This window comes from Poecilia mexicana, unplaced genomic scaffold, assembly GCF_051168715.1.
Source record: "Poecilia mexicana isolate PSO_F unplaced genomic scaffold, ASM5116871v1 scaffold_6, whole genome shotgun sequence".
Lineage (NCBI taxonomy): Eukaryota > Metazoa > Chordata > Actinopteri > Cyprinodontiformes > Poeciliidae > Poecilia > Poecilia mexicana.
Window position 1 is genome coordinate 24,066,430 of NW_028263375.1, and position 21,684 is coordinate 24,088,113.

The 21,684-nt window shown below is 39.1% G+C and overlaps 3 protein-coding genes across 6 annotated transcripts; 1 reads left to right on the forward strand and 2 right to left on the reverse strand.

The window, feature by feature from the left end:
* The first annotated feature begins 169 nt into the window (after nucleotides 1-169).
* Nucleotides 170-5,156, forward strand: tnnt2d (troponin T2d, cardiac). The gene is made up of 12 exons (XM_015005918.2): nucleotides 170-300; nucleotides 875-929; nucleotides 1,068-1,078; nucleotides 2,646-2,667; nucleotides 2,765-2,822; nucleotides 2,919-3,035; nucleotides 3,128-3,205; nucleotides 3,350-3,460; nucleotides 4,276-4,388; nucleotides 4,513-4,603; nucleotides 4,722-4,759; nucleotides 4,889-5,156. The coding sequence occupies exons 2-12, from the start codon at nucleotides 892-894 to the stop codon at nucleotides 4,932-4,934; spliced, it is 723 nt and encodes a 240-aa protein (XP_014861404.2). The 5' UTR covers nucleotides 170-300; nucleotides 875-891; the 3' UTR covers nucleotides 4,935-5,156.
* Nucleotides 5,157-5,269: 113 nt separating this feature from the next.
* On the reverse strand, nucleotides 5,270-17,631 carry dnm1l (dynamin 1-like). Of its 3 annotated transcripts, XM_015005878.2 has the most exons (19): nucleotides 17,369-17,631; nucleotides 15,089-15,233; nucleotides 13,516-13,562; nucleotides 12,984-13,055; nucleotides 12,804-12,890; nucleotides 11,497-11,659; nucleotides 11,240-11,360; nucleotides 10,987-11,118; nucleotides 9,832-10,038; nucleotides 9,613-9,733; nucleotides 9,358-9,513; nucleotides 9,171-9,260; nucleotides 8,995-9,087; nucleotides 8,830-8,883; nucleotides 8,592-8,663; nucleotides 7,660-7,836; nucleotides 6,934-7,043; nucleotides 6,652-6,811; nucleotides 5,270-5,723 (listed from the first exon to the last, which is right to left on the reverse strand). In XM_015005878.2, exons 1-19 carry the CDS (start codon nucleotides 17,468-17,470, stop codon nucleotides 5,667-5,669), a joined length of 2,166 nt encoding a protein of 721 aa, XP_014861364.2. In that variant the 5' UTR covers nucleotides 17,471-17,631; the 3' UTR covers nucleotides 5,270-5,666. The 3 variants fall into 3 exon arrangements, with proteins under 3 accessions (XP_014861364.2, XP_087862588.1, XP_014861381.2); XM_088006462.1 differs by lacking the exon at nucleotides 8,592-8,663 and having other exon boundaries at nucleotides 7,660-7,794; nucleotides 17,369-17,630; XM_015005895.2 differs by lacking the exon at nucleotides 8,592-8,663 and having other exon boundaries at nucleotides 17,369-17,629.
* Nucleotides 17,632-18,418: 787 nt separating this feature from the next.
* On the reverse strand, nucleotides 18,419-21,425 carry dnajb9a (DnaJ heat shock protein family (Hsp40) member B9a). 2 transcript variants are annotated; one of them, XM_015005936.2, is made up of 3 exons: nucleotides 21,235-21,425; nucleotides 20,714-20,944; nucleotides 18,419-19,931 (listed from the first exon to the last, which is right to left on the reverse strand). In XM_015005936.2, the coding sequence occupies exons 2-3, from the start codon at nucleotides 20,928-20,930 to the stop codon at nucleotides 19,507-19,509; spliced, it is 642 nt and encodes a 213-aa protein (XP_014861422.1). In that variant the 5' UTR covers nucleotides 20,931-20,944; nucleotides 21,235-21,425; the 3' UTR covers nucleotides 18,419-19,506. The 2 variants fall into 2 exon arrangements, with proteins under 2 accessions (XP_014861422.1, XP_014861414.1); XM_015005928.2 differs by having other exon boundaries at nucleotides 21,244-21,424.
* Nucleotides 21,426-21,684: the final 259 nt, after the last annotated feature.

Consider the following 21,684-nt stretch of genomic DNA (forward strand, 5'->3'; position numbering starts at 1 on the left):
GAGGCTTAGTTGAAACTCGAGGAGGCGGTGAAAGATTAAATGGCTACATGATATTTTACCAGAGCAGGAATATACCTGCAGAATGTGTGTGTGTGTGTGTGTGTGTGTGTGAGTGTGTGTGCGTGAAACAGCGCCCCGATGTCCAGCTTCCTAACAATAGCCTGGTTAGCCATAGGGCGCTGCGGTCACCTGACTAGGAAGGGTCGGACCATGTCTCCTCGATGCTCAGCCTGCTGGTGAAGCTCAAGGAGCCGAAGGCTGAAGCTGCTCATCTCTGACCTCCCTCTGTCTGGGTCACAGGTAAGAATGAATGCATGAATGAATGAATAAAAAAGTCAAATTTATGAATTCAGTTAATTTTACTGCTTCTAAAATGAATTTAAATCTATAGTTTGTTTTCCTTAATATTGATTTTCAGAGTGAAACGTGCTCATTCGTACTCCGCCTGCTGATTTGTTTTGGACTCATTAATTTTCTCACTTAGAAAAAAAAAGATCTGAATAAAATCCAAATTAATAGAGTATGAGTATCGTCTCTCTCTCTCTCTCTCTCTCTCTCTCTCTCTCTTTTTTTTTAGAGTTTGCATGAAAAGCATGTGTATTGATCAGGAAATGGTTTTGCTTTTTTTTGCGTAAAAATACATCTGATCTGTAGACTGGGATTGTTTTCTTAACCCACATTTTTTTTTGTTGTTGTCATTTATCATTTTAGGACATATTTCTGTACATTTTTCAGGTGACGTGAGCTTTATGGCTCATTTAGTCCAATAACAACAATAACACTCAGTTCTCTGTGAGCTGTTACCAGGTCTGTTGTGTCGTTAATGATCAGAAATATTTGCCAGTGTAAATATAGTCTGGGGTCCATTTTGCAGAGCTCAACCAGAACCAAATGTCAGACACAGAGGAAGTAGCGGGCGACGAGGCTCTGTACGTAACCAGTTTTATTGTTGGTGAAACAACTGTCTGAAATAAAATATTTCCTTTGCAAATGTAAATAATTTTTAATTAAGGTGTCTTGTTTTTTTTTTTCCTATTTTTTTTGTCTGTGTTTCTGTCTTGCTGAAGAGAGGGAGAAGGTAAGAAAACTGAGATTTCACATACCGAACCTATTTTATTTAAGTCGCACAAAGATCAAAATACACCAGTATTTGTCTTGCAGTTGATAAATTATTATTTTTTTCTTTTTTAATATTAGGACACTTGTATTGGTCTCAAACTGAGACCATTCAAGAATCGCCCTCTTTGTTAGCCTTGGTGGATTTTTGAAATGTTCCTGATTGGAGATCAACCTTTATTATAACCTCAGCTGTTGCAGCTGTTGGAAAGAGGGCCACACTACGGCTGAAAATAAATTTATATGGGTCATTCGTGGTGCTTTTCTTCCCCGTTTTGGGACGGGTATGAATATCTTTACTGTACATCTTATAGGGTCTTTATGGGGATTTGATTGTCAGGCCCACAGGAAACTCTGAATGTGGCAAAGACAAACATCAATCCCACCTATCAGAGCTTTATACTCTGAATTTATCTTTTAATGATGTACAAATGAGTGTTTATAAAACTAGAATATAATTCTGACACTTAGTATCTTTTTTTTAATACATGAATAAAGCTGATAGCTAGAAAGCTACGTCAGACAAAAACACAAGTTTCAAGGATGTTATTTGTAACACTTGAATGAGACGGTTACTTTATCTGAGTTTTGATTTACACACTGCTGAGGTCAGTGTGCTGGGAATCTTTACGGCTCGTCTGGACATTTTCTCTAAAGAAAGTTGAATATTTTAGAACCGCGTGTTCTCACACCAGTCCACAGCCACGAGCCGAGTAACGACAATAAAACAAGTTTAATAAACGGGTCACGTACTTTTTTCCTCTAGCTGTGCCTTTTCAAAAGTATTCGCACTAAAGTCTTTTTTTTATGCTTCTTTTCCCATTGCAACCACAAAACATCAGTGGGATTTTCCCCGGCAGGTCAACTCTGAGGAGCTTATTACTGTGAAATGAAAGGAAAACAATATTTTTTACAAATAACTTCTTAAAGAAACATTTTTGATTCAGTCTTCTGGGTTAAAAATTAGCTGCACAACTTTTTCCTGTCACCATGAATCTGAGCTAACTTTAGGTCTTGCCACAGATTCTCAATGGGATTTAGGTTTGGACTTTGACTGGACCGATCTAACACTTGAACTAAGCCATTGTGTCGTAGTTCTATCGTCCTGTTGTAAGGTGAACCTCTGCCCACAGTCTCCTTTTGTAAAAGCTTTTAACGAGCTTTCTTCTGTAACTGTCCGGTCCGTCCTCCCCTCTGAAGAAAAGCTTCCCCGCAGCATGATGCTGCCACGTCTTACAGCTGCAAAGCCGTTCTTCTTGCCGCTTTGCCATTAGAAATGGATTTGTGGAGGTCACAACTACTAGTGATCCAGACATGTGAATCCCTTCGGTTTTCTGAAAATACAATGTTTGTGGTTTAAATGTGACAAAATCTTACAAAAAAACAAAACAAGAATTAAGGGGCGTGGTTATATGCTAAAGTGTTTTCAATAAACGACTCACTCACACTGACCTCTACGATTTCATATGTCTGGCGGTGGAAAAACATGCGCCACTTCCATAATGACTAGACTGTTTTCCTTTCTTTAGATGAGTCCAAGCCCAAACCCAAGTGAGTGTTTAGCTTCTCCTCATTGCAGCAGTCAGCCTTCCACTGCCATCAGGATTCATATTATGCAGTAACAACAACTCATCTCTACCTTCTGCAGGTTCATGACAAACATTTCAGCCCCAAAGATGCCTGATGGGGAAAAAGTGGACTTTGATGTAAGTTAATCTCCTTTTCTCATAGTGCCACATCCACTTGGATCCTATTAGGTCTTGTCGTAAAGGATGGCCCTTCGCTTCCTCCTGTGATGTCAGGACATCTACAGGAAGCGGCAGGAGAAAGACCTGGCTGAGCTGCAGGCTTTGATTGAAGCTCACTTCGTCCAGAGGAAGAAGGAGGAAGAGGAGCTGGTCGCCCTGGTCAACAGAATTGTGAGCATTTCTGCTTTGGAGGAGTGAGGCTGATCTGACAAGGCTCTATAATAATAATCATCTCTAACTTCTGCGTACAAATTGTGCTTTAGGAAAATCGTCGAGCCGAGAGAGCCGAGCAGCAGAGGATTAGAGCCGAGAGGGAGAAGGAGAGGCAGGCCAGACTTGCTGTACGGATTCTCTGCAGAGATACTCACCTCTTCACTGCTCTCTGTGGTTTAAATTTTGGTACCTGGTAGCACCAAAAGAGAGTTTTTTTTTTTTTTCTGTTCCTTTAACCCCCCCCCTCCCCATGACCCTCCACCCTCCTGCAGGAGGAGAAGGAGCGCAAGGAGCAAGAGGAGCAGCGCAAAAAGCAGGATGAGGATGCCAAGAAGAAGAAGGCGCTCTCGAACATGAGCCAACAGTACGGCGCTGGACAAAAGGTTTTCATTCATTTGGATTTTAATTTGCCAAAGCGTTTTAAATTCAGAATCAAAATAGGAAAGTTAGACTTTACAAAGAAATGTATATATATGACAATCGTAAGATCTTACTTGAAGTAAGTAGACAAGTTAAAAACTAGTAGATGTATATAAAAAAAACTAAATGAGTTTGTTCCTTACATAACTTTGTTTAATGAATTTAATGAAATAATTTCTATCAATTTAAACACCCATAACTCCACAAAGCAATAGTTGACTGTATTTTTCAGGCATAAAGGGCTGAAAATGCCATGGTTGGAAACATAAATAAGTCATTAAAATTTTTTTAGAAAAATAAATACATAGAATAAATTACAATAAAAAAAATCTATAAAAAATATTATCTGATTTTTTTGTATTTATATTCATTATGTGTTAGAAGAATATATATTTTTAAGTATTTGCTTTTGCGCTTTGAATTTATATAATTAGTTAGAATCAGTGGGCGGGGCTAACAATCAAAGCTGATTGGTCTGCTGAGATAATCATGCACGTCTTAACGCACGAGTTGAAGTTCTTTTAGTTCATGATTTCAGTCATCGTTTTTAGATTTCTTTATATACATTAATCACTTTTGAATTGTTGGCGTCAGTATGCCTGCAAACCTGAAATTTGCAATTAATTGAAAGAAGTATTTTATGTGAAATACAAAGTTACTCAAACCGAACCAATGCCATTATTATTCTATTTGAATTGTTAGGTTTTTTTTTAAATTTCCTGCTATTTCCTGGTTCATTGTGAGAAAGTTAATAGTTTACTCTTCATCTGATAAACAGAGTGACACCAGGAGAGGAGGCAAGAAGCAAACCGAGAGGGAGAAGAAGAAGAAGATCCTCGCCGAACGCAGGAAGCCGCTAACCGTCGATCACCTCAGTGAGGACAAACTCAAGTACGACTCAACTTGGCTTGTTCTTTTGCTCAGTTAGTCCCAGAATATCGGTCAGGTTTTAATACACATGAAAATGTCTCTGTTAGATGTCAATCTAATGAGAAATTACAACAAACGCATTTAGGGAGAAGGCGAAGGAGCTGTGGGACTCGCTGAGGGGCCTGGAGTCCGAGAAGTTTGATCTCAGCGAAAAACTTAGAAGACAGAAATACGACGTAAGTCTGGCACAGCAAAACAAGCATCGTCAGTGTATCTCGCTTACATGTCAAATGTCACGTTAGCTTCTGTGATTTTCTGCAAGCCACTAGATACTTGAGGTTTGTTTCCTTGCAGATTAACCAGCTTCTCTGCCGAGTTCAAGACCACCAGAGGCAAGTCTTCAAAAAACTAAAAAAAAAAGAAGTACATTAGTGACTAGGCTCACTCCTTGTGCTGTGTAACACAATACAAGTTGTACCCTGCATACTGATGTTCTGATTGTATTTCTCTCCACGTTTCAGTGCCAAAGGTCGCGGCAAGGGGAAGATGGGCGGCCGTCTGAGGTAAAGCTGCTGCGAGACGGAGAGGAGGAAGACCTTCGCGGCAAATACTCCCAATTCTGTTTATCGTCCCGTTGTCTTAGAGTACATGTCAACCGCCATGAGATCAAAACAATAAATAGGTCATTTTATCCAATCTGATTCATTTCTATAAACCATTAAGAGCCCATTTGTCCCCATCTGCATTTGTCTCTCATAATAATAATAAAAAGATCTGAATGACAACAAATGTGTCTTATTTAGCTTTAAACACAAATATTAACAAGAAACCAAATGTGTTAGTAGATCTAAACTTTTATTTAAAGGTAATACATTCTGGTAACTTTTAATAAAGAGTAGACATTTTTAGTACCGTTTAATCATTTATAGCTTTTATTTCAATCTAAAATAGGAGCAGAAGTTTCCCAGCAAGACTCCACACAGTGGCGACATAAAATTTCTCATGTTTCTGCCTTTGATTACATTAAGAAAAATATAATCTGGGACTACAGTATGTGTGTAATGCTGATAAAGAGGGGGTACCACACACCATCCCCTGTTTATAGACAGTCCTTGCTGTTCTGTACATTACAATTTTATACTGGTGAGGAACGTTTCCAACGACAGTGCATTTTTACGAGTGGTCTCATAGCTCCGAGGCGCGTCGGGACTCGGTCGGAGGAGGATGCTGGAGACGGATGGTCTGTGAGGATGACGGTCCCAGAAGCCATGAACGGTAGTTGATGGAGAGCGGCGACGCTCACCACATGTGGGTTTCTCTGATCTCTGCGATCACCTGGCTGGCTTTCTGCAAAGCCTGGACACAGAGGGACACGGCAACAGAGGAGCATTAGACAGCCCTAATATCACACACACACACACACGCACACACGCACACACACACACACACGTGCGTGAAACAAAGCATTTTTACATAAAACAGTTAAAACTAACAGTTTTTTTTTTTTTTTTTTGGGGGGCGGGGGGGGTTCGGATAGGGGAATATGTAAAACTAATATTAAAGTATAATATTGTTGTGATGCAGCAATAAAGTCATTAATTTGAAAGATTATGGTGTACAGTTAGGGCTGGACGATATGACTGAAAAACGTATCGTGTTTCATCTCAGTCAATGTCGATAATTACCGACATCCCCCAGAATGCTGTGCGGCTCTGGGTCGAAGTTCAGCGAAATTGTTGAATATTTTAACGGACCCACTTTCACTAATATTGATCGCCTGTCTATCACTGTATATCCATTGTTATTGATTTATCGACCTGCCCCATATAGAGCTACTGAAAACTGAAAATTATGTCGCAGAAATATGTGATTTCATAATATGTAAACATGATGTCCAAGGGATGAACTTTCAGGAATGACTGCATCACTGTGGTGCGACATGGCCACATGAAACCTGTGGCTTAAATCGACATCTTCTAAAGCCTGTTGAAGTGCAAAGCGCTCAGATTTTCTTAAAGCAGCTGTATTGACTTTTGACTCCATGAAACCAAGTGCAGCAACCAGCAGATGACAAAACATCAAAATCTTCACAGACTGGAAGCTTCACTTTTGAGCTCAAATGCTTGAGGTCTGACATTTACTTTCACCCGATAAGAAGCCGTCGAACCTTTAAGCAACGACCCTTCTTACACCGACCTTTAAAACAAACGATATCAAGCCTCTCATCTAATTGACGCCGACTGTGGCTTTAGCACATCGTAGCGACGTGTAAAGAACGCGTCACCTTTAGCATGTCGGCGGCCTCGTTGCGCCTCTGAGCCATGTCCTCCGACTCTGTCAGCAGGTCATTCAGCAGGGTGGTCTTGTATAACTGACCCACCAGCTCGCTCTGCAGGGAGTCCTTCACGTGGTTCACCAGGAAGTGCATCACAGCCTTTGGTACACTGAGTTCAAACAATGATTTAGGTCAGGCAGCAAGTAGAAATCACAGTTTTTACCATTTATTTAATATGGTTAGCATATAAGTAAAATAATAATAAATAAAAAAAAAAAAACATCTGTGTACCTGTCTTGGATATTTTTCCGAACAATAAGGAAGTATGACTTGATGAGTCTCTCGATGACCTCACAGTCTCTCTGCTCACGAGCAGACAGCTTTCTGGATACTGGTACAGGCTGGTGACAAAAGGATGAAGATTAGCTTCTTGATGCTCCGACACTTATTCAAAAGGATTTATACAACAAGTAAACTAAAAATATACAGACTATTATCTTTTTCACATTTCAGTGTCAGAAATCAAAGGGAAATATATATATGTTTTTTTTTTTTTATATATACATCTTTTTAAACCTTTGTTGCTCATGTGGGGTAACGGAACAAATCTCTGTAAGAATAACAAACTTGTCTGCCGTCCAGTTGTTTTATCTCTCCGTTTACAATTCAAGTCAATACTCTATTTTGGTCTCAAAACACTTTGTTCCACTTTTCTACAATGTCCCTTTGTTCTTTATTTAGCGGTCACAAAATAAGAAGACTGCCCCCTAGTGTGAGCAGCATGCAACCACAAATACATATGGCTTAATTTTATTTGCCAGTAGATCTGAAAGTTACCAGTGTTTTGGATTCCATAAAGCTTTATCTTTATAATAAAACCAGACCGGGATTACAGCAGATTTAGCCAATTTGTAGTTACTTCAGAATACATATCAACCCCTGCAGCCATATTTCATTGCTACTGGAAAAAAACAACTTTGAAAATCTGACCAGTTAAAGCCAGTTCAGAGCACCTACCACATCCAGCAGGTTGACGGCGTGGCCCCTCTGCGAGCTGATGGCGGACAGAGGTTGGGCTGTCGTCCTGTCAGCCGGTAGACCCTCCTCTCCTTTCTTGAACATGCCTCTCCAGTTGCCTGTGCCTCCATCTCCCTGCTCATTAACAGAACCGCTCTGAAGGCTAGCAGCTGCTGCCTACGTTGAGAAGACAAACGATTGTCAAAAGGCTCAACAGCATGAGAAAGATGGAGGGCGGGGAAAAGAGGGTAAAATACACAACCGATCAAAATCAAACCATGTCAACTTTCAGCATGCTGTAAGTTCTCCTGACGACAAAAGAGTTCAAGATATCTACTTTCAAGAGGCACAAAAAAAACAAAACAAAAAAACAAAAACAAAAAAACAGGCTGAACAAAATAAATGCAATAGCAAAGCCTTCACTATTTCAAAAATGTCCTTTGGTCAGTTTCATGCTCGTTTCTGTTCTCGTTATTGATCACATGTCAGATTCAAGAGGAAAGTTAAGGATGAAATGTTACGATGCGATTGTTGCAGCATGCGGACAAATTTAACACTTAAAGTGACCCGCTCACGAACCTATCGCCATCTTAGCAGACTACAACTTTAAAATTTGGTATTTGGCTTTTACATTGTGAATTTTTCTAATAAAGACATCTTTTAAAACCTGAAAAAGATGTAGAGTCTTATTACGACCAAATGTGAAAAAGCTTTGGGGGGGGGGTGAAAATTTGTACAAGTCACCATAAATGTAAAGGGAGATCTACAGATGGAGCTGCTAGCGTGGTGGTGTCGGCCGCATCCCTCAACACCTGAATTCACCAATAAATCTTAAAAATGACTTCATGAGTTTAAGAGCAAACAAAAGCAGAGTTTTCAGTTTGCAGGAGAACAGATGCAAAGTATGCAGGCAGCAACAGAAAGTGACACACCTTAGCGGCCTCCCCTTCCAGGGCAAGAGGCTCAGAGGGGGACACAGACTGCCCAACAGGGCTTTTAAAGGACTAAAAGCAAACCAGAGGAAGAACAGAGCGAATAGAAAACAGGCTAAAGCTACAACAATCAGGAGCTACAGATATCAGACACAGAAGCAATTTGAAATTGGCAAAATGAAGAACGTTAAACAAATTCTGTCAAGCTTTTAAGAAAACGTTCGCAGGCAGAGTGTACCTTATCTCTGGGAACGGAGGGAGGCAAGTCTCTCATTCTGCTGCGTCTCTGCTCCTAAAAAAAGTGGAATTATATTAGAAGCATTGCTCTAGAAGCACAAACAAAGTGCTGCCAACACCATTAAATAATCCTACAGGCAGAAGATTTGAAATCTAATTTTCTTACATCTAGATTATTGTTCATGAGGCCAATGGCATCTGCAAAGTCGGGGTGTTTGGTGTTGATGTAGGATAGCTCAATGGCAACCAGGTTATGAACCTGAAGAGAAATTAGAAAATAAAACTGATCAGATTTTGAAAACTTCCAACAGAATGCTCACCGGCGATCAATAAGACTCTGACCATGTCGTTTGTGACTGGAAGTCTCCTTCTGAGGAGGGAGGTGACCACCTCCACGATGGCGTCATGGAGTTTTGGAAATCTTAACAATTCCTGCAAAGGGGAAAGGAAGTCAGGAAGGTTAGCACGCATGTTTTATCGTTTGCACATTCCCAGCATGCCTCTGGATGTCTCTGAGGGTTTTTCTCGCCTGTGTGCTGTAATTGCTGCAGTGCTGGATGATCCTCTGCATCTCCTCGTGAACCAGCTCGACACAACGCAGACTGGGCTCCTCCAGGCGTTTGATCTGCCGCTTCACCAGCAGCTCAAACGAAACCTCGGGCACGAACAAAGCGGGCCTCGGCCCCTGTCGAGAGAGATTCAAACCGTGACCCATCCTGAAGACTCCGCTTGAGACGAAGATCTTGACAGAAAAATGCAGCAAAAAAAAAAAAAAAAACCCAACCGTTGCATTCCTGATTGCCGTCAGCACGTCGATGGTGGTCAGGCCGCCCAGTGGATCCACAGACTCCAAAGTGCGACCAAACGTCTCGTGGAAAATATAACAGATTCTTGCGCCGCCACATCTGAAGAAATATAAAAAAAAATAAATAAAAACTTTGAAGATTTGCTTAAAATTGAAGAATCCATTTGTGAATTTCCCAGAGTTAGAGACGCGACTCACAGCTCGGCCGTCTCGATGTACTTGGCAGTGCCCTCTATGGTGTTGCAGTACTCTGCAGCAAACTTGGTGATGAGCTGCAGCAAGGTGGCGCTCTTGTCCTCGACGGGCTCGCCGTAGCTGTTCAGCAGAGACTGGTACTGCGCCGCCAGCACGTTGATCCTCGTCTTCAGCTCGGGAAGGCAGTCTCTGATGTGATGCATCAGCAGCCTACGGTGACAAAACACACCAGTTCAGCCAGTATAGCAAGCTGCAATCTAACCAACGAGGTATCAAAACTGCTCATAATTAAAATGCAGACGTTAAGCAGTGGAAAGATTACAAACACTCCTCATTGGTCATTTTATCCCGTAAAGCACGCGTGTAAAACTCCAGGAAAAATTGCAAACATTTCCAAATCCAGCCGGCCGTAGCTTTTTATGTGACCCTCTAAGTTTCAGACAAAACATTAAGTGCGCTTACATATTATTTTATCAATCAAATCAATGTAGTTTCTCCGTCTACTGCCCAATTATATCAGTCAGTCCATCCAGTTTCTCGCAAATTATTGTGGAAATTCATGCAAAAATCAACAAGTCCCCGCACTTTTTTTGCATTAATACATAATTGGGAGTTTATTGCAGATTTTTCTCAAAAACTCTTACTTGGACCTCAGCCTTAATTAATGTCAGATTATAGAACGCGATCTATAAAGCGAGCAATAAAAAGTCGCATTTACTGATATAAATATGTGCAAATATTTCCAAATTAGTACCACAAACACTTTGATTTTTATTGCAAAAAAAAAAAAATAAAAAAATCACAAAACATTCATGAAATCCTTGAGGGACTGAAAAAATTTTCAATATTATTTTATCTCAAGAATTCATTGATATTTTAACAGTTTGTGAACAAGTTCTATCAATACCTTCTAGCACAACCGGCCCTTTAAGAGCATTCGTAATCTCGATTTGGCCCAAAACAAAAATGAGCTTGACACCCCTGCCTTAAAGGATTAATTTAATCACCCTTCTTGGATCGTTCTAACCAGTTTGGTTATTTTGGTCAATAATAATCCAGATTAGTTCAAATGTTTTAAAACACACCCAGTAGTGTTTTAAAACACAACTGGGTGTGTTGTGTTTTAAATAATCTGTCACTGGATTTTAAGGTGTATACCTGTTTAATGTTCTAGCCAGATATTTAGTTCCATTTCTGTTTGCGAGCGATGGATACTTCTTTTGTAGGAAGGCATATTCATCACGAATGGAATCCGCCACTAATTTCTTTTGATTGATGTCCAACTGACTCCTGGGGAAAAAGCACAAAAAGCAGCAATCAGAATGTGTTGAGCTGTGAAATTAAGTTCCGTTTTCTACCATTATTGCTGGGAGCGGAGCTGCATATGAGCTCAGAGATGTTCTGGTAATACCTGTTAACTACTCCAATAATACCCAGTTTGACAGGGATGACTCTGCCCATCAGAACATCCATGGCATCTGTGCCGGCGTCCATAAGATCCAGCTTGGTCACCACAGCGAGGGTCCTCCTTCCTGAACATAAAAGACACGCCTGTAAAGTTCAAACACAGCAGGGAATTCACACCCGCATGACTCGGAGGGAAAATAAAAGACAACGCGACGCCAAAACAGACGGGGGACAGGAAAACAAAACAAAGATGGCATTTACCGTCTGGGTCGACCTCTCGGGCCACCTTTAGAGCCTCTGACGTCGCCATGTCGGTGTTGGCAGCAGTCACAGCCAGGATTATGGAGTTAGGGTTGGAGATGTATTTTAGAATCAGCTCCCTGATCTGGATCTCTATGTCATTAGGTTGGTCCCCCACTGGTACCTATATAAAGAAGCAGATAAAGGTTTGAAACCAAAAGGCAGTGAAATGACCTAAGCTAACATGTTCCAATTAATCACAAGTTATTTATTTGTATTTGATCAAACTTAAAATGGTATTAATTTTCTTATATTTTGACTAAGTATGTTCAATAAATCCTAGATTTGCAGGCTTCCAGTTTTCTATTGTTGTCTGTGCCTTTAAAAAATAAATAAATAAAATGGAAGCATACATGCAAAACACAACACAGCAGAATAATGAATGAAAAAAAGATTACATGTTTGCTGTGTTTATAGAGAAAATTTGTAAGGAAAAATCAAAACTGAGCAACAAATTTGTATAATTGCACAATCGTAAGACTCAAATTAGACTGATACTGAAAAACTGATTAGGCAATAATCAACAGGTCATGAAAAGTTGTCTCGCTGCACTAGACTAAATATTGTTGGAAGCCTTAAGCAAGACATAGAAATGTACTAAACACAGGGATCACTTTTAAAATTTGTCTTTTAATTTAAGTCGCAAATATCTATTATGAATTATATCCATTTGTAGGATTTGGGGATTTTCTTTGAAAACAGGACAGAGGATGATGAACAAAAAAAAAAAAAAAAAAAAAAACTTTTAGCATCCAGAAGAGAAAATGCTTTTGGAAAATCTGTGACGGAGCTTTCTGAGGTACACTGTTGTTGTAAAACATATATTTTTGCACATACAGAGGCCATCAGTCCTCGATGCAGCCATTCAGGGATCAATACCAACCTTAGGACTTTTGCTGTGTATTTTTCCAGCGTCTCCAATGTATCATTAACCTTCCATTGTGATGCTTTCAGTTTAGCATTTTAAGGAAATGCATCTTTCATTCCTCCTCGCAAAACATTTTGTGGGTACAGCTAATGAAACTATAACTAAACAGGAGAGCGGCTTGTCAATGACCATGGCGTCCATCAACCAGATATTTTAACGTGTAATTGTGGAAACTGAGACGGGAACCTTCATGTGAGATTTCATTAAAACCTATACTTGTTTTTGACAAATAAGACTAAATTGCCCAATTAAAAGAATTATACAATTTCCATACACTACATAAAAAAAAATTACACGTCTATGCTGGATATTTTCAAAGTGAGACTGAAACTTATCTTACTTTTGTGATGCCAGGAAGGTCCACTAGCGTGAGGTTCACAACATGCGGAGAGAAGATTTTCAGGTGAATGGGTTCATCGCTAATACCCTGAAACAAAAATGCCAAGATTAATCATTTTCAACGAAAATTTTCAAGCGATGTGGCTTTATTTATTTATTTTAAATTCCTTTCTAAGCCTACCTTGTTGTTACCCGAAATTCTTTCCGTCTCGGCTTCGATCTCTTTCCTGATCTCCTCAAACTCTGCGTAGATCTGAAAGTGAATGTTAACCACAGGATGTAAGGACAGCAGGAACAGACGGCATCCATTCAAGTAGAATTTTTAAACAAAGATGAAGGAAAGGAGCAAAAATGAAAACACAATATTAAAAAAGGAACCCTCTGATATCTTTATTATTAGGCTATGAGAACATCAAGAACCACCTTTTATGGAACTTAACCATGAAGGACATTTACTGTCCAGCCAAATATATTTTTAGCAGTTAACAGGAGACCACTGACTCTTATTACAGGTTATAGATCTTGTGCTGAACTTGTAGAAGTAGCACAAATAACATGATATAACTTATCATTAAATAGTATGGCAGTAATAGAAAAAAGGGGCTATGATCAGATGCAATACTCTAATATTCAGACATTTATACACAGCAGACTACTAACTGAAACTTCAATAACGAGGAAAGGAATGCAAGGAGGAAGTAGGTGAATTCTACCTTGTTTTTGGTGTGCAAGAATTTACCCCATTCCTCTCCCTCGATGCCTGCAGAGACACAAAGATAAGATCGGATATGGTCATGAAAACATGGCTGCCGCTATGGCAACAGTCCCCTGGTGAATGTCCTCTGGGAGGATTTTTCTCACGGCACAGACGGAATGGAAAAACTAAAACTAAACATGGACAGCTGCGAAGCTTACAACAACAACAAAAAAAACTTGGATGCGTTTACACAATGACGGAAAACAAAATGCTGTCAAAGGGAGGACAAAAAAAAAAGAAAGAAAGAAAACAGGTAGATGAGACAAGCAGAATATATAGAGCTAGATACATTTATTGGCACCTCTAACAATTATTTTATTAGAAATGTAACTGAAGCGGTTTCTCATTTATACTTTATTTTCTTTTAAGTTGATCAAGATAGTTTTATGTATTAATTAATACAATTCTGGAGCATAAATATGATGTTCACTTTTTTGTTACACTATAGCTGTGTAGGAGTAAAGGCAAAAAAAAAAAAAAAAACTCCCACTATGACAAATGTAAGCAAATGGAGTTTATTGAACTAATGTGACATATATTTTAGTCATATGAGAATAAGTTGGAGCGTTTAAGTAGCAAACACTCCAGGTTATTCTGGGAGGAAACGATTCGGTATGGATGAGGATCTGTGGGTTGTTTAACTTCCAAAAGGTCCTGGTGGGAGGGCATGATATCACAAAACAGGAGGTACAATCTGCCAGGACACGAACCAGTGGTTGTCACATTGCTGCTGAATAATGATCCAAAACATAAGGGCAAATTAATACAGAAAAGGTTCACCAGAGATAGAAGTCAACCTTCTTCTTCTACGGCATTCTCAGTCCCCAGACAGGAACACGATTGAAAACCTATGTGTCACGCTGAAGAGAGCCTAAGAAGGAAGATGAGATCTGGAGGATCCCGCAGGATTGCGCAACGAGCAACGATCAAAGAGACCCTCCATCTGTATGTTTGAGGAAACGCCAAAGTGCAAACTTATTAGCAAAAGTATTTTTTTAAAGCCAGTTATTTCTTGATATTGGATTTTTAATTTTTTTTTTTTTACCCATTGAATAGATGTATTTTAATGAAATTAAAATGTAGAATTATTTGCAATAAATGTATTACTTTAAACAGCTACAAAAATAGAAGGGAGGATGAAGCAAAAAGGGCTGAGCAAGTGGGATGGGTTCACAGGTGGGGGGTGTAATCTAGAAAACAGAAAAGGAGACCTTTGTAAAGGCGGCCATTTTTCTTGGATGCTGTGGTTGAAGAGAGACAGAAAGGTTAAGGCTGGCTATCTGCAGCATCGGCATGATATTAAAGGAATGCACCATCACTCTGAGGGAAATTCCAGAGGATAAAAGTAGCTGTTCACAGAGCTTTCAGGCAGTTAACCAAAAAAATAAAATAAAATCAAAGCCACCTACAGAAAGAGAAGCATACCAGTATTCTGCATCTTAAGATATATTTAAATAAGTAGCACATAACTAATTGAAATCAATCAAGTTTTATCATAAAAAAAGAGGAAGAGGTGACGGTTCTGTTACCATTCTCTTCATTGGTTTTCCTGCGATCATCTGCGTCAATGTGTACAAGCTGCAGGATGAGGGGTCGACGCGTCACGATGCCGGTTCCGCGCGGTAGGATGTCCCGGCCGACTAGGCTCTCTAAAACAGAGCTCTTCCCACTGCTCTGTGGACAACAGCAGCAACATTATAAACACCGGTAAACAGCAGCCTCTAGACATGACTAATGGGACACACAAATCATTTCTTGACAGGAAAAACAAGTCCTAACAGGCAAATAATTAAAAAAAGAGAACATATGTGGCTGCTGGTTACACCTACAGTGGCATTTCATTCCATCTTTCAGGACACTTCTGCTGCACAAAGGAGGCAGGGCTAAAAATGAACCTATTATTCATGGAGAGATTCCTAAAATGAGTCATTACTTGAGGGTTGGACTAGTAAGTGATTCAAGACATTTAGCTGTAACCACAGAAGAAAAGCACTGCAGACAATAAGTGTGAGCATGAGGGTGGAGTTGCTCTAAAATGTTCCACTAGGTTTATGGCAAACTCCAGCAAAGATGAGAAGCATCTCATTCCTTGTTGGTTTCTTTAATTTTAGGCCTTAAAAAGTTTTAAATACATCAAAGGTTTCCATAAAATGTCTCAAAATATATCTTAAATTTCATTGCTTCTACCGTCATCTTTTTTTTAAAATTTTCTTAAATTTTTTTGGGAGGGGAAAATAAATAAGCTAGTTGCACTTATTCTCCCTGGGGACATCATGAGTCATCAAGCAGCGACATAGCTACAGGTCCACTGTTATGGATGCATCAACAAATCAGACATTTTCCTTAAATCGGCTCTGATCAGAACGTCTAATACAAAAACATCTGACATTTTTCACATGTTCCATTTTCACATCGACACTAAGAACTCTGCATAAAAAGACATCAGCATGCACATTATTAAGTAGAGAAAAAAACCAGTGATAATGATACTTTGTTTATTTTCTCTTGGATTCAAAGCTTTAACCTTTATCAAAGGACAATTATCACATGTTCTCCTTTAAGTATTACAGCCCTGATAAACTTCGGAACTAATCAAAATCTCAATCAGTGTGGCTGAAAAACTGAAAACGGAATTAGCCGGGAAAAGCCCTTATTGGTGCATCTTTACACCAATCCTTATTTTTAAGGCTTCCTTAAAAATAATAATAATAGCAAAAATAATTTTACTTCTAAAACTAGCTAACTGGCTTATTTAAGCAATTAAATTCAAACAATTTTGCTATATTCTCATTGAGACACTTGTTTGTAAATAACTGTTATGAAGTGTACCTGTATACTGTAGGAAGTTGCTGAAGTAAAGCAGGTAATCTGGTTGTAAAAGCCCACATATCGAATATCAGGACAGAAAAATACCAACTTCAGTTGGTAAAGTCACATTTAACTTCGAGTCATTACGGAAGTGAAATGCAAATTATCATTATATTACTTTTTTATGATTAATGCAAGTCTTGAACTAATATTATAACGGTGACAAAAGTCGAGTTTAACTTACTGAAACCCTGTCTCATTTACTTTGTGGAAGAGGAACAAATGAGATAATGGCCGTTCAGGTAATGTTCTTTATAGAACATTGATTAGGCCAAGCAAACATTACAAACTCTTTCACCTAGCCTTCTCTCCATGACAACCTAGGAGAGAAGGCAAACTGTCTGAGGCAGTTACATCCTATTAGCAACCAAGTGAAGTTAAATCGCTTAGACAAAACCTTCCACTTTAAACCAATTAGGCTCCAATGTTTACACGCGATAGCTACTACCACATTTTAAACTTTAATAGCTTACTTAGCTGATAAATAGAGCACTCTATGAGTTAAAATGCATTTGTTATTATTGTTTGACGTTCCCTATGAACTCTCAAATGAAACAAAAAAGTATCATTAATGCGAACGGTGAATGAAAACAAACGGAGCTTGTACCTAGCTAAACTAGGACGGGAGTAAAACGGTACAAGAACAGCAGTTTTAATGCTAATGACTGATAACGTAAATGCACGTTCAAGCCAACTGTCAATAACAGTTCAGAATATGCAAAGGTAGCTAATGCTAACCTAGCTCTAGCGGTAATTGTTCAATTAGAACATGCAACTAGTGTACGGTCAAGTGAGTTAGTTTATTGATACGGTGTTTGGCTGAAAATGAAAGGAAAACATTTTCAGCCAAACAGCTGAAAATGTAACACCAAACAGCCACAACAATTAGTTTACGCAGGCTGGAAAACTTGCTAGCCTTTAAGCACAGAGACGTTTCTCACCTGGGTTCCAACAACAACTATCTGGGGCAGCTGAATGATATCCGCACCGACTGTGTTAAATACATCTTGCAGCTTATTAATGACAGGTATAAGGGCCTCCATTAGCGTCGATCCAGAAATCCGAACTGTCCTCCAAAGAACTTTTCTTCACGTGAAACCACACAGGGACAAAGTCATTCAATGCCCCCTCCGCTAAAGCTACTTTCGACTCCTGGATTTGGCCACAACTGCGCAAACAGTTCGACGGAACTGCATTGTGGGAGTTGCAGTTCAGGAAGTACGTTCAGGGGGATAAAGGCGGGTTTGTTTGAAGCAGGCTAAACTACAACCGTTGTTTCGTCACATGTACCGCACTAATCAAAAAGCATATCACCCCTCCGTCACCTCCTATCCCCACCCATTCACCAAACAACGGTTTCTATGGACCAAAATATTTACCTAAATCTCTGGACACGACACCATACTGCCAGAGTGTGATTAGAAAAGTATATGCAATATTTAAAAATAATTCCATTCAACAAGTTTAAGAGAAATATGCACATAGAACAATAGATTTAAAGTTGTAGTTTCTGTGTAACTGTAATAACTGTGGCTTATGGAAAAGGTTCATATCATGATCACCAAACTAATATCAGCTTCTCAATAAAACTTGTCAACAGGGTTAAGCATAAAGTATATAGCTAGCTGATTTTGGACTTGACAAAATACAACAGTTCAATGTAAGCAGGTGACATGGCTCCCAGAATCCTCACTGACTGTGCTAACTTTAAAATAAGACCTGTTGTCTTCTTCCAGACTCTTGGACCTTGATTTTCAAATTAAATACAAAATTTACTCTAATCTGAACAGAAGAAGAGTTTTGGACTACTGGGTAACAGTCTCCAGCTTAGGGGTTTCATATCCTGGCAAGGAAAGTCCCAGCTGTAACATGTCTAACATGTCCTGTTGGTAGGAAGTGATGTTTGATTTAGTTTCCTCAGAAAGTGGAGTCTCTGTTGTACAATTTTCACAATCACAATGGATGATTGACAATTACCAATAACAATATAATCCCTGCTGTCAGGATTGTGCATTTATGGCAAAATGTTCAAAATTCAAATCAATGTTTTTAAATTTAGTCACTCATCCCATCTGTGATTACAACTTAACTCTAAACCAATAGTTTTGTTCTTACAATTGATTTACAACATTTAAAGTGTCTTTAGATATTTTACAGTAACAAACCAACATATGAACATATTATCAACACTGGGCAAGGATTTATATTAAGAATTTACTTGGCCCTAACAGTTTTATTAGTCAGTATAGATGTTAGGTCATACAGCTCATATTCAAGTGACTCAAAAAAAAAAAGAGCAGTTGGACATGCTTTCCAGGTTTTCAAAAACAGTTCTCCCAATTCAAACAAGCTCTCTGTGGTTCAGACTGATAGGAAGATTAAAGTTAAAAGGAAATAAAGCTATCCTTTTGAAGAAGTGTTTTCAAGAACCGAGACAGGACGTCCTGCTGTCTACGAATTGAGCACTCATCTTTAGGGTGCGTTGTTTTAATCTTAACAGTTCCACTGCCCCACTTGATGTAAACTCTGACACACAAACATATCTATGATACTAGAGTTTTTTGTTTCACAGATAAATTACTTTGCACCAAGTGCACTGGAAAAAAAAAAAAAAAAAAAAAAACGTTGACCATAAACATTACACTAAAAACATTAAAACAAAAATATTACTAGCACCATACAATGTAGGAGTGTTTCAAGAGGATGTGGAAAAAATGCTGAAACACAAGTTTAAATAACCAACATGCAGAGGAAGGTAGGTTATTGTGATTCCTGTTTTCCATTTGAAAAACTTCAGTTGTAATGGAAGACAAAGCGGATCCTAGACTAAAAATAAATGATGTGACACTTGAATTCTTGTCAAAACTCAAAGGTGCTTGCTTCATGGAAAAAAAAAACTCTTTCAACTTACACAAACAGTGAGCAAAACTCACTACATTCATTCACAATAAAGCTTATTTGAATTTAGAGCAAAGCTATCTCTAACGCGAGTGTAAGCTTGCAACCCACTTTCTGCTGAACAATCTTGACAACACCGCATTACCCGATCTCGTTGAAGCAATTTAGGTCATAAATGACTTCACGATGCGGTGCAGTCCGTGTAAGTGGTCACCATGTTTCCTCTGCGCTGGGTTACAGTTCTGCAGTGCTGCTTCGTTGTACCGTGAAACCTGCCTTCAGTCTGTTTGGCGTTTCTATCGAAAGTAAACATTCTGTCCATGTCGTCAAACATGTCGTCGAGGATCCCCGCCCCGAAGCCGCCCTGAAAGTGTCTCCTGCGTCTGCTGTGGGACTCCTTGTGGGATTTGGAGTGTTCTTCGAAGTGTCGCCTGTGACGAGAATGTCTGTTCTGGCTGTAGATGTTGAAGTCCTTAAACATGTCGTCAAAGTTGAAGGTGAAGGGCTGGTGGGTGCCTGCTCTTTGCGTCTCCCCTCCTGTGTACACGTCGTCGCCAAACTGATCGTACTCTCTTCTTCTGCTCTCATCGGACAAAACTTCATAAGCTGCACCAAACAAAGCGACAAATAATTCAGTCAACGAGATTGAAAAAGCAACAAAGGTTACAATTACAGGATTCCGTTATATGAACAGGAAGAAAAAAAAAGTGCATCGGGCACATTTTATATCAACCCACAAAGATGCTTCTCTATTTTTTTTTTAAACAGTGCCTTGCAAAAAGTATTCACGCTCCTTGAACTTTTTCACATTATCATATTACAAACACAAGTGCACATGAATGTGAAAAGAAACAATTTTCAAAATTACTTTTTATAAATAGAAATGACTGGGAAGCATTTCATGCTCAACTCCTGCTACCACCAATGTATGATCCAATTTTTCTCTTGGGGAAACATTTTATGCTGGACTAAACAGCTAGTGTCACCAAACATTGCAAACCCTGAATGCATGGAAGTTAAATAATTTGCTAACATTTGTTGCAGTCCAGGTGGGTCTTTACGATATGGATATTGCATTGATAATAAAATCATAGTATATTGTGCAGCCCAACTATAAATCTACTAAGGTTGGAGAACGTGTCAAAAAGGATTGTTATTAGTTGAACACTTACTAAATCTGTAAATAAAAGAACACAATTATTTACAGAAAGACATTCCATTAAAGTCTACCTCATGAACATGTGTCAGAAAATGTTGAAAGGTTGAAAAGTTACTGTAAGAAATTGCAGCTTGACCTTTGATGATTTTAAAACTGCAAACAATCAGTTTGTGGCAAATCTGACGTCAAACAATATCTGCCTATATGTCTGGCTTCACAAACTGCTTACCTTCAGCGATTTCTCTGAATCTTACTTCAGCATCTGGACTCTTGTTCTTATCGGGGTGAAATTTCATTGCAAGCCTATGGAAAGCCTTCTTTATCTGGCGTTCTGTTGCACCTTTGGGCACTCCCAGTATATCATAGTAGTCCTTCTTCGCGAGAATCAGCTCTGTTATCACGAGGACGCATACTGCAAACATCAGGACAGACTGTACAGCTGCCATGGCTACACTGTGCCCTGCATTCAAGAGAAAAAAACTGTGATATAATAACAACAACAATAGATATTTGTCATTTTGAACCCGATACCCAGGCAAACAGCAACAGTTATGTTGCTGTAGATAGTGCAATTATTGTGGTTAATGAGAAACTGACAGCTTATTTTTCGAAGTTGGTCCTAGTAAAAATAGGACCAACGTAAAAAAAAACAAACAAAATTATTTTTCTCTTAGTGATGTAATACACTCTCCTAGCAAAACCTGCTAACATTAGCTACTGTTCTCACGGACTCCTTCAGGTTAGGCTCACCTCACTCACCTTTCTGAAAGCCAAGTGGCGTCCTCTTTCACAGGATCTTTAGATATCTAACCAAAACAAAACCATAATGATGATGTAACGGTATTAATGAACACTATAGACGGAGAGCGTTCAAAACCCGGTAAATTCCTTCTCTTCTTCGCTGGTTTTCTATTCCTCACATCTTTTGCGACTCCTAGTGGTCATTGCTATCATTAGGTCCAGTTCAACTGTTGAAAATATTATCTTTGCGTATAATCAAATTATTAAAAAAGTGTGCACTATGAGGACTACTTGTCTTTATGACAAGTAGTTCATTTTATGGGTAGAGGACGAAAAGGCACATCCTCTGAGATTAAGCACCAAAACTACATTCCTTATACTGTAACTAAGGTTTTAGCCCTTATCCCCGTCCTTACCCACCACTCACCACTGAATAAAGTGGGGCAATTTTATCAACCA

Excerpts from the sequence above, each read along its gene's own strand:
- tnnt2d (XM_015005918.2), top strand. The coding sequence starts at position 892 with ATGTCAGACACAGAGGAAGTAGCGGGCGACGAGGCTCT. Across the intron at positions 2,668-2,764 it reads GAGTCCAAGCCCAAACCCAA|GTTCATGACAAACATTTCAG; the intron begins GTGAGTGTTTAG and ends TACCTTCTGCAG. Across the intron at positions 2,823-2,918 it reads GGGAAAAAGTGGACTTTGAT|GACATCTACAGGAAGCGGCA; the intron begins GTAAGTTAATCT and ends CTGTGATGTCAG.
- dnm1l (XM_015005878.2), bottom strand. The coding sequence starts at position 17,470 with ATGGAGGCCCTTATACCTGTCATTAATAAGCTGCAAGATGTATTTAAC. Across the intron at positions 11,660-12,803 it reads ACCTTCCTGGCATCACAAAA|GTACCAGTGGGGGACCAACC; the intron begins GTAAGATAAGTT and ends TTCTTTATATAG. Across the intron at positions 6,812-6,933 it reads CGGAAAAATATCCAAGACAG|TGTACCAAAGGCTGTGATGC; the intron begins GTACACAGATGT and ends GTTTGAACTCAG.
- dnajb9a (XM_015005936.2), bottom strand. The coding sequence starts at position 20,930 with ATGGCAGCTGTACAGTCTGTCCTGATGTTTGCAGTATGCGTCCTCGTG. Across the intron at positions 19,932-20,713 it reads ATTCAGAGAAATCGCTGAAG|CTTATGAAGTTTTGTCCGAT; the intron begins GTAAGCAGTTTG and ends TGTTTGGTGCAG.